This window comes from Trichechus manatus, unplaced genomic scaffold (assembly GCF_000243295.1).
Source record: "Trichechus manatus latirostris isolate Lorelei unplaced genomic scaffold, TriManLat1.0 scaffold00045, whole genome shotgun sequence".
Lineage (NCBI taxonomy): Eukaryota > Metazoa > Chordata > Mammalia > Sirenia > Trichechidae > Trichechus > Trichechus manatus.
In genome coordinates this window covers 2,453,358-2,472,118 of record NW_004443981.1, presented here as the reverse complement: position 1 = coordinate 2,472,118, position 18,761 = coordinate 2,453,358, and the positions used below count along the sequence as shown (strand labels likewise).

The following is an 18,761-nucleotide window of genomic DNA, read 5'->3' as shown; positions in this document are numbered from 1 at the left end:
CTCATTACATTGAATTGATAGGATTTACAACATACAGGAAAATCACATCAGTTGACAAAGTGGTAGAAATCGCACAATACTGGGAATCATGGCCTAGCCAAATTGATACACATATTTTTGGGGGACACAGTTCAATCCATGACAGCTAGATCTAGTGTCCATTCATGATTCTTATCTGACCCGGTGTTTACCGTAATGATTTCAAAATAATGATTTCTAATTTCAGTGATTCCTCCTTTCTAAACTCTTGGCATTCCTAAAATGCCAAGCTGGTTTTTGGCATTATACAGTAAGCAAGAGACCTTCCTTCTTGCTTATCTGTCTGTTATCAGTATGGACTCATGAATTTCTATGTTTTTAATGATTTATAATTCATTACTGTACTCAATTATTTTGGTACTCAAGTTGCCCCACATTTGTCCAGTGGCTGCCCCTCAAGCTAGTTCCTGTTTCCTTTTGGTTGCTTTGATTTTTTTCTTTTTTAAACCTTTTTATTAAAAATAGTTTTAGATTTACAGAAGAGTTGCAAAGTTAATGCAGAGAGCTCCTGTATATCCTTTATCCAGTTATAGGAAAGACTGAGACGTGGAAAATATGAAAAGTTCCGATAAAACTTTTAGACACAAAAACTACAATGTGTGAGATGAAAAACACACTAGATGTAATTCATAGCTTCTTAGACTTTGCAGAAGATTAACATACTTGAAAACAAGCAATAGAAACGATCTAAAATGAAAACAGAAAAAAGACTAGAACAGTAAACTTTAGGGAGCTTTGGGACAACTTCAAAGGGCTAAACGTAAATGTAATTGGAGCCCCAATGGAGAGAAGAGAGGGAGGAATATTGATTTCCTAGGGCCATGTAACAAAATACCACAAACTGGATGGCTTATAAGAACAGAAATTTATTGTCTCACAGTTCTGGAGTCCTGGTTGCACAGTGGTTAAGAGTTTGGCCGCTAACCAAAAGATCAGCAGTTTGATTCTACCAGCCACTGCTTGGAAACCCTGTGGGGCAGTTTTACTCTGTCCTGTAGGGTCGCTATGAGTCAAAATCAACTCGATGGCAATGGGTTTGGTTTTTTGGAGATAGAAGAACAAATCAGTTGTCTACTGAGCCATGCTCCCTCCAAAGTCTCCAGGGGAAGGTCGTTTCTTGTCTCTCCCAGCTTCTGGTAACCCTAGGCATTCCTTGGCTTATAGAGGCATTTCCATGTGGCTGTCTTAGTCTGTCTCTCTGTGTCCTCCTTCTCTTTTATAAGGCGCCACTCAGATTGAATTAGAGTCCACACTACTCCAGTGTGGCCTCACATTAACTTAATTGATAGTGTCTTCCAAGACCCAAATTCCAAACTAGGTCTTGTTAAAGATACCAGGGGTTAGGACTTTAACATATGTATTTGGGGGACACAATTCAATCCATAACAGAAGGACAGAAAAAATAGCTAAAGAAATAATCGTTGAAAAATCTTGAAATCTGAAGAAAAATATAAACGTTCAGAACCATGAAGCGCTATGAAACCCAAGCACAAGAAACTTGAACTACACCAATGCACATCATAATGACATTGCTTAAAACTAGTGATCTGAACGTTTTTTTAAAAATCTTAAAATTATCCAGAAAAAAGACACATACAGAGAAACAAAGATGAGAATGACAGTGAACTTCTTGTGAGAAGCAATAGAAGCCAGAAGAAAGCAGAGCCGCGTCTTTAAAGTACTAAAAGAAAAAACCATCAACCTAGAATTCTATACTGAGGAAAGTATTTTTCAAAAATGAAGGCAAAATTCCTAAAACAAACAAAAAAACAGGCCTACTGGAAGGTTGGGACTCGAGGACTCCCCGAGACTATCGTGCTGAGATACTCTTCAAACTTTGAACAGAAACTAACCCTTGAGGTCACTTTGTCACTAAATAACAAATTGGCTCGAAAAATAATATCACCAGTAAGTGTTGTGCTCCTTTAAAAGATCACCTCTGTAATACCCAATGGTCAACAATTACTTTAAAACAAAGATGAGAATGTAAGGGGGCAGGGAAACTAGATTGATGGAAACAGAATGACCGGAACGGAAAAAATGAGAATGTTCACACATTGTGAAGAATGTAACCAATGTCACTAAACAGCTTGTGTAGAAATTGTTGAACGGGAACCTAAACTGCTGTGTAAACCTTCACTGAAAACACAATAAAATGTGTTTTTACAAAACAAAGGCGAAATTAAGACTTTGTTGTCCATATAAAAGCTGGAAGAATTCATCACCAGCAGACCTACTCTGTGAGAGATATTAAAGGAAGTTCTCAGGCAGAAAAAAATGATATCAGATGGAAATCTAGATCTACACAAAGGAATGAAGAGCACCAGAAATGGTAAGTATGTGTGTAAATACAAAATACCTGTTAAAATTATTTAAATCTTTTAAAAAGATAATTGACTATTTGAAGCAAAAATAATAACAATGAGTTATGAGGTTAATAACATATGTAGAATTAAAATGAATGACAACAATACCACAAAGACCAGGATTTGAAGTGAGATGGAAGTACACTGTTGCAAGATTCATGTATATATATATATATATACATGAAGTAGCATAATATGTCTTGAAGATAGATAGTGATAAGTTAAAGATGTATTTCATAAACCATAAAGCAACTACTAAAAGTACACAACAAAGAATTATAGTCAAAAGAGATAAAATGAATTATAAAAAATATCCAAAAGAAGGAAGAAAAACAGGAAAATGGAAGCAAAGAATAGATGGACATAGATGAATAGCGAACAAGGTAGATTTAAACCCAAGCATATTAATGTTTTCATTCCATGTAAATGATCTCCACAGCCCAATTAAAAGTCATACATTTTCAGACTGGATTAAAAAAGTCCGACCTGACCGTGTGTTGTCTACAAGGAATTCACTTTAAATATAAAGGTACAAAAAAGGTTTAAAGTAAAAGGATGGAGAAATCTATACTGTGCTAACACGAAGCAAAAGAAAACTTGTGTGAGTATATCGATATCAGACAAAATGGACTTTAGAAGAAGGAATATCACTAGGGATAAAGAAGGTCATTTTATAATGACGAAGGAGTCAATTCATCATAGTAGTTAACGATTCTAAACGATTATGCTCCTAACAGAAATTTAAAATACATGAAACAGAAAACTGATATAACTGTAAAGCAAGAAGACATCCACGTTTATGGCTGGAGGGAGCTCGGGTGATGTAAGCAGTTTGTGATTGGCTGCTAACCTGAAGATTGGAGGTTTGAATCCATCCAGCGGCTCCACGGAAGGCCTGACGAACTGCTTCCGTAAGGATTAAAGCCAAGAAAACTCTGGAGCAGTTCTACTCTGAAGTCGACTCAGCAAGGGGTTTTTAGCTAAGTATCTTAGAGTTTTGTTTTTACTAGGTGAATTGAGCATTTTTTTCCTTTCTCTTATATTATTGCCCTTTTAAAATAATGAACATATTTTACTTTGTGTACGTAAAAAAAGAAAAAGCTCTCCAGGAATTTACTTTTAACCTTCAACCTTTGAATGATGGAAAAATCAAAGAGATTGATTCACCGTAATGGTAAGTATGGACTGTTTGACTCAGTCATGCTATCCAGTGTGAGTTCAATTGAAGAATAATTTGTGAATGATTAGGTTAATGCTCAGTTGGGTTATGTGCTTTTCTTTATTGTTATCTTGTCTGACCTGTTTTGAACCAGACTGTTAAATGCTAGGTGTATTCTTTTCTTCATTTATTTACATTGCTACTTCCAGTCTTTTCGGTGGTATCTTATTCACCTTTTGTTATTGTTTACGTTTTGTTACTTTGAGCTCCTATTTAAGGAACAGAGGCCAGAGTATAGCAGGAGAGATGGTTTTGTGTCTTTGATTTCAGATTTCTATTGGCCTCTTAGTAGAAAGGTCTATAGTTCGGAAACTGCATACAAGTTAGGGTTACCATATTTGGAAATTAAATCATAGAACTATTTTGTGATATCACCCACAGATTTTCACTCATGTTGTTGATTCCCATTGAGTTGATTCCAACTCATGGCGACCCCACGTGTTACAGAGTAGAACTGCTCCATAGGGTTTTCTTGGCTATAATCTTTAACAGAAGCTGATCACCAGACTGTTTCTTCTGCGGTACTGGTACTTCAGGGTGTGTTTGAACTGCCAACCTTTAGGTTAGCAGTCAAGCGCATAGCATTTGTGCCACCTAGGGACCTTATTTGGTCATACATTTATTTAATTACCCATTTAGGCAATGCTAAGTAAGTTTCACCGTAGGGATAATAAAGAATTAGGACACAGACAGTGACTTAAAGACTTAAAAAAAAGTGTCATGCGACAGGGAAGATGAAAGAAGTGATGTCGCAGTGCATGTTTATGGCCAGATGTCACATGAATACTGCGGGCAGGGAAACCTCTACAAGTTCAGAGGAGGATGACATCTCTTTACTGGACAAGGTGTGGGACTGGGGCCAGCCCAACAACGTTGAACGATGGTGGGGTTTGAAAAGTTGGAGGAGTGAGGAGAGCCTAGTGAATGCAACACAGACGCCAGCTGCAAGCTCCTCCTCCAGTCCCAGCATGCCCTCTTTTGCTCTGCCTGACCAATCTGAATGCAGAACTCAGCATAAATTTAGACGTGCTCCACTCCTAGACAAACGTTGGATGTTCTGTAGACTTTACTGAGGCATTTGTAACAAGACAGAGGAGGGACTTCATTCACACTTCTCAGCCAACAATGGAAAAGGCCAGGTCAGCGCTTTCTCCCGGGTGGGGGTCTCCCCTGGACCCTCTTTTCCCTTAGGGTCCACTCTCAGTGGCTAATACCTCCAGATCCCTGCCCCTCTCCTTACAGCTCCCCCCAATTTGCATACCCAAACTACCAGCTATCATGCCATTAACAAATAATCCTCCAGTAAACAGTATCCATCTCCGCTGGGGTGTTTACCCCCTGCACCAGCAAGGAGTACAGTGCATACTGTAAACCAGTTGGGTTCAGCAGAGTAAGTTGAGCTGATGGGAGTTGAGAGTTGGGAATGGGGGGTTAAAGACGAGTTTGCTAGTCCTTTGTATTCCAGGATAAGGAATTTGAACTTTACTGTATTAGCACCAAGGAACCTTTGAAGGTTTATGAACAGGAGATGGTGCATAATAAAAAAAAGGTAACAAGTCCTGTCCATGTTTGCTAGAAATAAGGTTTTATGGGTTCGGATTTCCCTATTCTACTATAACCTGCTTTTATTCTTCCTTTTCATTTCCCTCCCAATGATGCAGTTAAAGTTGATATCTTCCATTAAGGTTGATTCTTTTCTCTTTATTCTTCTACTCTTCTCAAAGAAGCTGGAAAAAAATATTATTCCTCAGAATTTCCTTCCTCATCTTACTGTGACAGTTCACCATTGTCGATGTCACTTTCACCTTCTGTCCTTGCAGTCTTTTTATGCAAACACATTTTATCCATTTTTTTTCCTCATGGCCTCCAGCAATCATAATCTGAATTTTATTTTTCAAACTAGAGAAGCTTTGCGTTATGCCTTCTAAAAGGTCATTTAATCCTTTTAAACCCTCACTTTTAAGCATGTTTTTCAATCCCTGGGGGAAAAAAAATAATATATGGCAAAATGAACATGAACCCTCCCTTTTCTACTAAATCCAGGACCAGACTTACAGTCCAAATGCCTTGGCATTTTTATTGTTTTCTCCTTCACTCTCCCCAGATTTATTGCAGTTTCTAATTTGAGCTCACGGTGATAGCCAGATTCTAGACTACTCCGTTTTCAAGAGGATTTCTTTCCGCGTGCATGGACCCTCAAGCTTAGAACTGTGAACCACAAAAAAATACACGTAATGAAACCTTTAAAGACAAAATGCATAGAGTTTTGCTGGACTCTTTGAATATTTCCACCCCTGTGGTCAACGATGATTCTCCTCCTAGGGACACTGCTTAAAAGCACAAAAGTAGAGGTGACTTGTCTATATTACATGTATTAAGAAGTTTGGAAAGTAAAAGAAAAAAAATAGGCACATACATACACATTGGTTTCTAGAACATGGAAAGAGTCCATTTTAGCAAGGGTAGTTTATAAAGTGGAAAGAAATGTTCTCCAGTTATATGGAAAATCAGATGCATAGGCTTACAGAGTTGGGAAAGACTTGTAAAGATCATCAGTCTTAGGGGTTCTCAATCCTGGGTCCTGTGGGGCCACTTCAGGTGTGTTGCTGGACAGGGAAGGATGGGAGACCTACCTTGCTTCAAACCAAGTAGCTCTGCCTTCATCTCCGCCACACATTGGGCTTCCCTGTGAGATTTTATAAAGAAGCAGCTTTCTTACAGGTTAAAAAAAAAAAAACACTCCTGTAAACTACAGATTAAATCCAACCACTCAGGCAGTCCCTGAACACCTTCTATAGGCAGATTAATAAACGCAGACAAACACATAGGTCTCTGTAGTTCCCTAATTTGTTGTGATCCTAATTTGTAACTTCAGTAAAGTGTGTTTAGATAACTGTTACTAGTGGAACAGTATACACAGAAAACCCAACGTTGTAGCTGAAATTAGAATTTTCTGAACATATTCTTTCACTCCAGGGGTGGACACAGGTAATGCATTTCTCACTGGGTATGAAATCTAATGTCAAAGGAATTATTGGAAGTCTTTGTGAAGTGGTAATTTTAGGTTTGACTTGTGACAGCAGGTGGAGCTAGTCGTAGGAACTCCATTTCTAGACCCTCGAAAGAGCAGTGAGATGTATAAAACTTAACATTAATATGTTTGCATTACAATGCTTTAGGAATAGCAGACTCTGAAGCCTTGTTTTTGGAAAGTGATCATATTAATAATAACGTGAGAGTCAAGCTGAATGAAAACTTCTCTGTCCTTTTTAGAAAAAGGGTTTGTTTTGCATTTGAATATGTGTTCCCAGGGAAGACAAATTAAGGGTGTGTATTGGGGCGGGGGGAGCGTATTGGCTTTAAAAACTAACATTATGTGGAAAATAGTGTGAAAGAACTTGATTAGATACATAGATTGGTTTGTGTTATTAGATTGGTTCTCTGTTTTTTAACAGTTGTCATGGAGTCATTTCCGACTCATGCTGACTGTGTGTGTATAGAGGATAACTGTACTCCATAGGGTTTTCAGTAGCTCATTTCTCAGAAGTAGATCTTCAGGCCTTTCTTCTGAGTTTGCCTCTGGATAGACTCAAACCTCCAACTTTTCAGTTAGCAGCCAAGCGCATTAACCATTTGCACCACCCAGGGACTCCTGTTTCTCTTTTTAGGGGGTAAGAAACACACATTTTCCCCTAGCAAAAGCTAAAGATGTTTGCTTTTTATTCTGCAAGATTGTGAAATAAAGACTTGAATATAGCTTCAAATACTGACAGGTTATCTGAATATGTAATTTGAAACAGATCACTACTCTTGTACTGATTTCATCAAGCCATAAAGTTGTATTTCTTTTTTCCCTTGTTTTCTTCTCCCTAGTCAGATGCAATGATAAGCAAAGGGTAAATAGAATGCCTGCACTTCATTTCACTCAGAATTTTGTTTGTCTGGTTTTTAACGTATCTTATGTATTAAGAAATTGGGGTTATTTTGTTAGCTATGTGAATAAAGAGTGACCTACTTTTTTCTGGCATTAGTTCACAGAGTTGTAAGAGCATTTAAACATGCGTTTTAAAGCTTTTTGCTTAAAGTGAAAAATAACATCTTCCTATTCATAATTTTATTTATTTATTTGGAAAACATGTAATGAATGCTGACTGCCTGCTAGGCACCATACTGAACACTGGGGATAAAATAAGATTTTGAGTAATATGTCATACTTTCCCCCAGTGTGTCATGCAGACATATAGCCAAATAATTGTCATAGAACCTAATAGATTGTATGATTGTGTTATAGACAGAGGGCTGTAGGGCCACAGGAAAGGGACTCAGCTGGGAGAAATCAGGGAAGCCTTCAAAGAGGAGGTATTGCTTAGGTTGCATCTGGAAAGACATAGAAATTTACCAGGAGAAAAAAGGAGACTGCATTCTAACACGGGCAAAAGTATGGGAGTATGGAAGAGCCTGTTGTCTTGGGGTGGCACCAGAAAGTTTGCTTTGGTTGTAGTTTTTGCTCTCTGGGATGAAATGGTTGATGATGAGGTTAGAGAGGTAGGTTGGGGTAAGATTGTGAAGGACCTCATAGGATATGCTATGATCCTCGAATAAATTATTTGAGAACTTCAACTGATCTAAATGTTATTTAATTTGAGTAGCTTTTGGTGTTCATGACACTGAGGTCATGGATTTCATCCTATGGGAATGTGGCATGGCCTAGATTTCAGTTTTAACCTTAGCTGTTAACCTAAACCAAACCTATTGCCTTGGAGTCAATTCTGACTCATGGCGACCCCTTGTGTATCAGAGTAGAACTGTACTCCATAGGGTTTTCAATAGGTATGACCTTTTGGAAGCAGACTGCCAGGCCTTTCTTCTGAGGTGCCTCTGGGTTGGTTTGAACCACCAACCTTTCTGTTAGTAGTTGAACGCTTAACTGTTTGCGCCACTGGGGACTCCAGCCTCACCCAGCAGTTTTAAATATGTTCTCTGGTCACAAGGTGATTAGATGAGAATGGAGATGCAGCAATACATATCCTTAACCACTGCTGGAAAAAAAAAAAATGCTACATATCTTAGTTCAGTATGACACGTATTTATTGAGCATATGCTATGTGCCAGGTACTCTGCTAGGTGCTGGAAAATATGCCCTGTTGCTTAGAGTATATCCAGCTTCCTGCTTGACTTTTCCTTTTGAATGTCTGAGGCATCAAATACTTAGCATGTCCAAATCTTAACCCTTTATCTCACCCTCCTCCCCTAGTCCTGCACTTTCTCTGGTCTTCTCCATCTCTTTAAATGATTCCTCAAGCCACCGAGGGATTAGTCTTGACACATCCTTCTTTCTCATTCGCCATATCTAGTCGTTTCTCAAGTGATGTCTGTTCTGCTCCAGAATATATCTGGAAACCTTCTACTTCTCTCCGTTCCCGCTGCAACACCCCAGCAACCACATCTCTTGCCAGTAGGCTCCTAACTGGTCTCTTTTTACATTTTTGCCCTCAGTTCAATCCTTTTACAAGATAATAGCCAGAAAAAATCTTTTAAAAAAATCTAATCAGATCATGTCACTTCTCAATTCAAAACATTTTATTGACTTCCTGTTGTAGTTGGTTGCCATTAAGTCAGTTACGACCCATGGTAATCCGGCATGTGCAGAGTAGAACTGCACTCTGTGGGGTTTTCAGTGGCTGTGGCCTTTCAGAAGCAGATCGCCAGTACTTCTTCCGAGGAGCCTCTGGGTGGGTTCAGACCAGCAACTTTTTGGTTAGTAGTCGAGCAGTTAACCGTTTGTGCCACGGAGGATCTCACTGACTTCCTGGTGTACCTTAAATAAAACCCAGATTATTTACCATGGCCCACAAGGGCCTCTGTGTTCTGGCCCTTGTCTACCTCACCAACCTCATCTTGTGTCTCTTTATCTTGCTTATTACCTTCCAGCCACAATGGCCTTTTTTCATTTCTTCTACTTTCCTACCCCACGGCCTTTGCACATGCTGTTTCTACTGCCTGGAATGCTCTTCTTCCCATCCTTTAGCCAGTTAGCATCTTCTCATCTTTAGGTCTTAGCATAAGTATTATCTCCTCCAAGAGATCTCTCCTTGGCTGGGGTCTACTTACAGGAGGTTTCCTGTAACTCTCTCACATCATCTTATTTTTCCTCTCATTGCACATGTTGTAGTTTGTAATTGTGCATATGCTTGCATTTTAACCTGTGTCATGACTGTCTCTCCCACTAGACCAGTTGCTCCCTTGGGACTGGAATCATGTATGTTCTCCTTTCCTCTCTGTTTCCAAAACTCTCCTTTCCGCTCTGTTTCCAAAACTTAACAGCGTCTGGCACCTGGTAGGTCTACAGAATTATAAAAGAATGATTTAAAAACATTAAGATAGATTTATTCTTTTAGTTTCTAAATCCTGAGTTTAACTACAAATAAGAAAAACATGGAAAATTAAGAAAACAATTTTCTACATTTTTTAAGCTAGTGGAGCTATTTTAGGCTAGTATAGCTCAGTATTACCTCACAAAAAGGAAAAGGATACGCAGTCTCAAAAATTATCACATGGTTATTGTATGATTTGGGGCTATTTTTAAAATGGAATGATAATTTTTTAATGGAAGTCCTGACTTATAAAAAGGATCTGTTCTTTTTATATATTTAGGTCTCAATTCACTAAAATGTTTAAATTCTTGGCTCCGCTCTTTAAACCTACTACAAAGATCACATTAGAATTCATTTTAATAGAGATTGTAAGCACAGTATCCAATCTCATATTATCACGCTGGGCACTTTTATTGTGAAAGTCACAGGAAGCTGAGCCTGAGGCTGCTGAACACGTCGTGGGGTGCATCTGGGGCTGGGGACAGTGCCAGCTCTATTGTTTATGTAATATTCTCTGCACCTTTGCCTGTGGTGTGCAATTGGTATTGGCTTTTGAGAAACTACTTCTTTGACCCGATCTCCCAGTTGGAAAAAAACCTGCCGTAATAACATCTAACTGGGAAGAAAAGGATCAAAGAAGCATAAGGAAAGAAAAATTATGAGGCCTTGTTTAATAAGTAGTTTCGGGCCTGTCTGTTAGGTCTGTTAGAGGAAAGAGTGTCCAACTTTTTCAAGGTCATCATCCCTTTATCCCCTGAAATAGTGAAGTGAACTCTAAGTGTCTATCATTTTTACTACTGATTGCTAGTATTGGGTCTACTGCATGTTAGCAAAAATGTTTTTTCTACTTTATAGACCTTTAGGAGTAAAGCGTGTTCACCAAAATGAAGATAAAATTTGATGATTTGTGATATTTATTACTAGTCTTCTGTTTCTTTTTCTTTTCTTTTAAAGAGGAAGATATTCATCTTTGGCAAATTGTCTTTTCCGACTTTTAGGTATATTACTTGGGGACTTTTTAAACGTTGTGAGGAAAAAGAAGGAAGCTCAACTATATTGGAGTGAAATCAGACACATCTTCACAGCGTTCGACAGGCACTGTAAGTATCTTTGAAGCTTTTCGATATAAAAAGAGTGGTATTAAGGAACTATGAATGAGAATATATACTCAGTAAATTAAATGTAAGGAGGCCTGGTGGTACAGTGGTTAAGTGCTCAGTGGCTAACCAAAAGGTCAGCAGTTTGAACCCACCAGCCACTCGACGGGAAAAAGATCTGGCATTTTGCTTCTGTAAGGATTACAGCCTTGGAAACCCAATGGGGCAGTTCTGCCCTGCCCTAGAGGGTTGCTGTGAATTGGAAGTGACTCTACAGCACACACAAACAACAACAAATTAAATATACAATATACGGGTAGTCCCTGACTTACAACAGGGTTCCGTCCCGACGACTCCATCATAAGTTGGTTCTGACATAAGTAAAATACCTCTTTTTTTTTTCAGTTTTCATTATTACTGCCTTTTATTATCAGTGTTTTTATAAATCCAATCTTTACTTGTCTTTGAGGGTAGAAGACATTGCGTATAAACTTAGAGATATATTTTAATACATACGTATTACTAACAATAGGATATACAAAAAAACCAAAAAAAACAGACTATTGTAAGTGCCATTCATCGTACCTCAAATATATCGTAAGTCGGGGACTACTGTACTTGGAAGATGATTTTACAGGTAGTCCCCAACTTCCAATGGGGTTCTGTTCTGATAACTTCATCATAAGTCGATTCTGAGGTAAATCGAATACTTCATTTTTTTTTTTTTTTTTTTTTTGTTTTCATTATGATTGCCATAGCCTGCTATATGGTAGTGTTTTAAACAGTAAATCATAACACTGAACATCTGTGAGTGAACATCTGAGAATGATAACATCAGCAAATTACAAGCTGCAACGTTGTATTAGTACATATTACTAACGATAAGATGTACAAAAAAACCCACAACAACAAATGGTTGTAAGCACGATTCATCTTAACTTGAATACGTCGTAAGTTGGGGACTACCTGTGCTATATTCATTAGCTATTTCTTTAGGAGTCGGTGGAAATTGTTTCCTTCATGGCGATCTTAAACTCTTGACATTTACCAAGGCTGAAATAATGTTTTCAGTTATATAATTGTACCTATGAGTTGCCTATATTCTAACGGGGACAGCAGAAGGACTTGCCGAGTTGGGATACAGGCCTGGAAACACCTGCGGAAGTGGGGGAGACCATGTACCTTCTCCTTTAACTCCTGTTTTGACCTGTGCATTATGGGATCTTCATACTGAGCTGCTTAATGGTGGCCCTTTATTCATTTGTTTTCCATGTTGTTGACACATGTTGCAGTTTATGCATCATACCTGATAAAGTGGATTTAAAGATTATATTATCTAGTTTTTATAAACCAATCCTTATAAAATAGACAAGTGGCTTAAAATAGCTTTTTTGAGGAAACTGTAGATTGAAAGTGATATTAATGATGTCAGCACGTGCTAACAATGAGAAAACGGCAGAGCTGACACTTCCCTCCTCCTGTGTCCCGCAGATAGATCACATATATGGATGAGAAAAGTTATGGAGGCCAGTGTCAGTGTCTTGGCTGCCATTATGGTTTTACCCTAAATACAATATATCATAGTTCCAGTACCAAGCAAGAAACAAAGGAGAATTTTAAGAATGAATTGTTTCGACAATTCACAAAGACTCGAAGCCTATGGCATTATTGTAGAATGTGTCTTTCTAGTCCTTTTCCCTGGGACTCAGAGAACCAGTGAGTTTTAGGCCTGGACGTTTGAGGTTATCTGCAGCTGCACTTAGGGAGGGAGTATTACTAGATTTTTAAGTGTTACTAAGTTATTACTAGTTAGGAGGAAAGGGAGCAGAAAATAGGCCCTTCTCTTTAAGGATATACATTATTTCTAGTTTCGTCCCAGTGACCAAATCTTTTTGACCTCTTCCAATGAGACAGTTTAGGATTGTCTTTATTTGTAAAATCAACTATAAATTACTGCTTTTCTCCTGATAATATGTTAAAATAAAGCTTCATGCAAATATTATGGTGGCTGAATTAACAGTTTATAGGATTTGTAGAAGTAAGTGAGTACTTTATCTTTTATTTTCAAAAAGATCGTGGATTTTTAACTTTGGAAGATTTCAAGAAAGCATTTAAGCAGGTGGCTCCCAAATTACCAGAGAGGATTATTGTTGAGGTATTCAGGTAAGTCACCAAAATCTTCCTGTACACTCATCTCTTGGTTTACCATTTGCTTTTATAGCTTTTCAGTTTTATGAATACTTATGCTGATTTTTCACTTATGAGCATTGTCACTTCACAGCATATTGTCATGGTTCAGGAGAGGAATTTATAATTAGCCACAGTGATTAAGGGCTCGGCTGCTAATCAAAAGGCCAGCGATTTGAACCCATGGGAGAAAGATGTGGCAGTCTGCTTCCGTGAAGATTTATAGCCTTGGAAACCTTATGGGACAGTTCTATCCTGTCCTCTAGGGTTGCTATGAGTCAGAGTCAACTTGATGGCAACAGGTCAACAGGTATTGAGTAATTGGGAAATGGAGCAGCTTGGGCCATATGATCTGGCCAGCTCGGTGAGCTTGAGTCCAGTGGTTCTAAAAGTGGGTGGAGTGTTTGTACCCTGGGGAGGTACATCACACCATTAGGTGGTGGGGGTGGCAGAGGAGCAGAAAGAAAGTAGAACTTCTCCATTTATTTATGTATCCGCTAAAAAAAATGAAACTTTATTAGTACTTAACATTGGTCCTGGTTTTCTCCTGTGGCCTGTATATCGGTCACACAGCTAGTGTGTGATTCTTGAGTTGTCTGGAGAAAAGAGTTGGAGTTGCTTAATGGTGGCCCTTCATTCATTTGGTTTCAATGTTACAGACACATGCTGCAGTTCATGTATTCCTGATTTAGAGGTTATATTATCTGATTTTTATAAACTTATCTTTACAAAATGGACAAGTGGCTTAAAATAGCAAGGAAACTGCACATTGAAGGTGATGTTAATAGTGCCAGCACATGCTAACAATGAGGAAATAGCAGAGCTGACACTTCTCTGACTCCTAGCATGAGGCCTTCTTCAAGGTTTTTACAAGGTATATTAATTAGCGTTCAGTACAGAAGTGAGACCAAGAAAACTCAAAGTAAGAGAAACTCAAAGAAGGTAGAAATGTATTTCCCTGCCACATAAACAGCCAGTCCAGGGTTGGTTTGATGGCAACACAGTCGCGAAGGACCCAGACTCCTTTTCTTGTTGCTGTGGCTGCCTCAACACCTGGCTTCTCCTACCTGCTTCAAGATGGTTGCTTGAAATCCAGCTAGTTAGGAGAAAAGGGAGCAGAAGATAGGCCGCTCTCTTTAAGGATAAATATTTCCACTTACATCCCAATGACCAAAACTTAGTTCCAAGGCCAGGCAGGAGGCTGGAAAATGTAGTCTTGCTCTGGGAAGTCATGTGGTCCATTAATAGAAATTCTGTTACTGAGGAAGAAGAAGAGAATGGATATTGGGGGACATCTGGCAGGACCAGCCATTTGAGATAAAAGCAGTTTAACGAAACCTGACCAGAAGCCAGCACCCCAGTAGAACTTATCAAGCAGGTTATTTGAAATAAGGAGTTGCATTCACTATCATTAACAGTGGCATCATGTATGAACTTAACTTGGTACATCATTCACAAGCATGCTGTTGAGCAAGCTATTTGAATAAGGGCAAAGAAGTTAAATCTAGAAACATGCAATATTAACTTAGTTGATTTTATGAAATAACTATAGTAGCATCTTTGTATATACTTTGTGATGATATGAGTAATAAATAATCAAGTTTCATCTTTATTTTGGTGAATAGTATTTACTCCTAAAGATCTATAAAGTGGATTGTTATAAAGTAGAAAAAACATTTTTTGCTAGTACAAAGCAGACCCAATACAGTAGCAGTCAGTAGTGAAAATGGTAGACACTTTCATTTTAAAAGCCAAACCAAAGAACAAACAAACAAAACAAAACAAACAAAAAATCAGACTTGGGGCATAAGACATCAAAGAACCATTTTACTTTTTGACGGTGGAAATACTGAAGGTGCTAAACCATTGTTGGTGTATCATTCATTAAATCTGACGGTATTACAAGAGCATAATGAGATGCTTTTATAAGGTCTGTGAATTGTTGCCTAACTACTCTAATGATATTTATTTTAATAATTTTATCATTAATGAAAGCAGTGTGTGTGTGTGTTTCATTATATTGCCAGGGTTCATAGCATTCACATTCTGTTCTGTAATCATAATTTCCTCATTTGTTTTAGCCTTAGTTCTACAGTTAAATGGATTCAACACTCACTTCTAAGCCTTGTGCCATAGTTTCTGCTTAGCTGAAGTTTATTCTCTAGTAGGGATCATAACTGTATTTCCTCTTATCTTTCATGTTCGAAGGTGTTTTTCCAGGCCGTCGTACTTGGATAAAAGTATATAACGGATTGAATGTTAACATTTTTGAGTCACAGTCTTTTTCTTTGAGAACACTGGTTATGTTTATGTTGGAAGTCCTTTTAAATTTCTATTTCAGTTGCTTGCTTTGCCCACCATGTCTCTTAATATGTTTTCAGAGGTGTCTTTTCTCTTTTGTCCTGTGTCCAGTATGGATTTTTTTTTTCCTGTAATGGTTTTATTTTTCTCTTGCACTTCTTTCTTGAGCTATATCTGCTGATGCTTCATTTTCTTTTGTTATTTTACTGTATCTTGCTATTTTACAGTATCTCCTCTAAGCCTTTTAATCTCTGCTTTCAACTCTTGTTTTATAGAGGTATTTGCTTTACTAGGGGAAACAATTATTTTTAAGACTTTATTTTTAATGGGTGATTGCTTAAGGTTTTCCAGTTATAACTTTTTCCAAGTAAATTATTGAAAGCAACTTCACTACTAAGGGAAGAATTTTGGGGAGCAAATTGCTTTCTTAAACCAAGGGAGAATATCTCATGTTAAAAACTTACTTTGGACATATTATCAGGAGGGATCAGTCCCTGGAGAAGGACATCATAGTTCATAAAGTAGAGGGTCAGCAAAAAAGACAAAGACCCTCAACAAGATGAATTGACACAGTGGCTGCAACAGTGGACTCAAGCATAACAACGATTGTGAGGATGACACAGGAGCAGGCAGTATTTTGTTATGTTGTACATAGGGTCGCTGTGAGTCGGAACCAACTCGATGGTATCTAACAACAACAACAGTTTATGCCATCTCTAAACATATCATAAAATGTTTAATATTTAGATTTCAGAATTTGAGATTCCTTTCAGTGTTTGAAACTTTAAACTTTGATTTCCACTTAAAGCTAGTAGCACTGATTTGTGTACTAAAATGGCTGAGGCCATATCAAAGATGATGTTTCATTATTATTCAGAAGTTCTTAGGAAATTCTTTCCTTGAAGACATTTTTTTTCCTGCCTACTACAAATGGCGGAAGTTTAAGAGGCAGAAGAGTTGATTAATGTTATGTTTGCACTGTAGATAATAGGCTCTTTCCAGCGCTAAAAGATTGAAACAAGAAACTTCTTTCCTCTTTAACACTAATAGAACTTACTAAGAACTTTGTAGTGGTTGTCTTTTTTTTCTTTTTAATGTTCAAAAATCATGAGTGACCCTAATGGGTGAGGTTAAAACTCTTTAGCCTAGCTCTCTAATATCTGGTCTCCAGGGCCTCCTGCCTTTCCAAACTTATCTTTCATTCACCCCAAATTCCTACATTTCCTTTGGCATAGTACTTGTTACTTTCAATATGTGATGTGCACATCTCATTCTGCTTCCCTTGCCTGGCACTGCCTTACCCTTCTCCCTACCTATCCAAATTAGAGCTACCTTTCGAGTTCCTGCTCAGTAAAGCTTTTTTTTCTTCCTTTGCCTTGCACAGTCATCTTTCCTTTCTCTAAATTCTGATATCATTTATTGTGTTTTTTTTCTCAATTACTTACTTGATAAACAACAATACAGTGTTTATGATTATCTCCATAAAATACTACAAGCTCTTTGAGTTTATGAATATATCTGTAATCTCCACTGTTCCTGGCATGTTGCCTTGTGCATTGTAGTTACTTAATAAATACTTGTTGGTCCATTGTCACTTACTCTAGATACCCAGTGACAATAAATTTCTTCATGGTTTAATTTGCTTCTTAAAAACTAGAATAGAGTACTTTAAAATGCCATCAGGAGGTTTTTAACCACATGTGGCTTTGCTTTACGTTTTCTCTTTGTACATATGATTTTCATGAATTAATCTCTGAAGGCCTCTCTGCTTTTTGGGAGGAACATCTTCAGTTTGCGATTTAGCCTCCACTGTCATCAGGAAGGATCCCTGGTGGCACAGTGGTTGAAAGCTCGGCTGCTAACCAAAAGGTCAGCAGTTCAAATCCACCAGCCACTCCTTGGGAACCCTATGGGGCAGTTCTAGTCTGTCCTATAGGGTTGCTATGAGTCAGAATTGCCTCACTGGCAATGGGTTTTGTTTCGGTTCAGAGGTCATCAGGAAAGGAGCCCTGGTGGCACAGTGGTTAAGCACTCAGCTGCTAACTGAAAGGCCAGTGGTCCAAACCCATCAGCTGCTCCCTGGGAGAGAGATGTGGCAGTCAACTTCCATAAAGATTACAGCCTTGGAAACCCTGTGGAGCAGTTCTACTCCGTCCTATAGGGTCTCTATGAGTTGGAATCGACTTGATGGTAGTGGGCTTTGTTTTTGGTCTGGTCATCAGGGAACTGGTTTAATGTTCTTTCTTGACTTTGCCTGCCATCTGCACCCTGTGGTATTTCTGGCTGGTGTTTTTCTCTGTGTGGATATGTTTACTTCTCCATGCCTAGGAGCCTTCTCTGTCTCATTGTCAGCACTGAGATTTGTACATTCCCACCACCTGTCAGTTGGCAAAAAGCTCTGCAGAAGCTTCCCCGCCATGAAATGAAGCATGGACATACAGAAGGCCCTCTCCGTGGCCCACCGTCCGTGGTCTCAGTGCATAGACGGAGTGCCAGAAGCCTGTAATGTGCAAGTACTGAAGTGCCCGAATACTCTCTGGTCATGACTGGAGACATTTAAAGTTATATCCTGATACTTTTGGTGTCAGAATCCCTTTCTTCATATTCTGTAGGGAAGGTCGAAGCCCACAGCACATCTGACTCTCCTTTTTTGGGCACTAAAAGTTGACTGAAGATAGGAGTGTCATGACCTGATGAATAATCTGTTTTCAGTGTCAGTATCAGTGGGGAAAGGGGCTAGGAATACAATTTTAAAACGGAGTGATGGATACTCTTTTAGCAGAAAAATTACATATGCCTCATATCACAGCCATACCAGAGGAAAGGATTATCATGAACTTGAGTAAAAGGAACTAACAGATGCTTCTGTTGTGCTGAATGAAAGGGAGTCTTACAGAGCCAGGAGACCTAAAGGAAAATGATTTAAAATAGCATTTTTCCCCCAACTCATGTGCATCTCTTTTGAAGTGTTATTCTGCACTGTGTTCTTTAATTTCCTGTAATGCTTCCAGCCAGCAGTAGACTTGTTGCACATCATTTTCTCGGACAGTCTCTAACAAAAGAAAGTTTCTCAGTCAATATTTCGTGCGTCAGAATGATTCTCATGTGACCTCAACATGATCACTGTCCTTATAGTGAGTACCTACTTTGGTGACTATGATTATTAATCTGTAAGTAT

At 38.4% G+C, this 18,761-nt stretch overlaps 1 protein-coding gene across 2 annotated transcripts in view; it reads left to right on the top strand.

Annotated features, from left to right (window-relative positions):
- The window catches only part of EFCAB11 (EF-hand calcium binding domain 11), a 161,857-nt gene that overhangs the window by 9,927 nt on the left and 133,169 nt on the right, over positions 1 to 18,761 (top strand). For both annotated transcript variants that reach the window (XM_004376661.2, XM_023731695.1), the window contains exons 4-5: positions 10,997 to 11,098; positions 13,168 to 13,258. In XM_004376661.2, the coding sequence (XP_004376718.1) occupies positions 10,997 to 11,098; positions 13,168 to 13,258 (193 nt within the window). The remainder of the gene's footprint in view (positions 1 to 10,996; positions 11,099 to 13,167; positions 13,259 to 18,761) is intronic.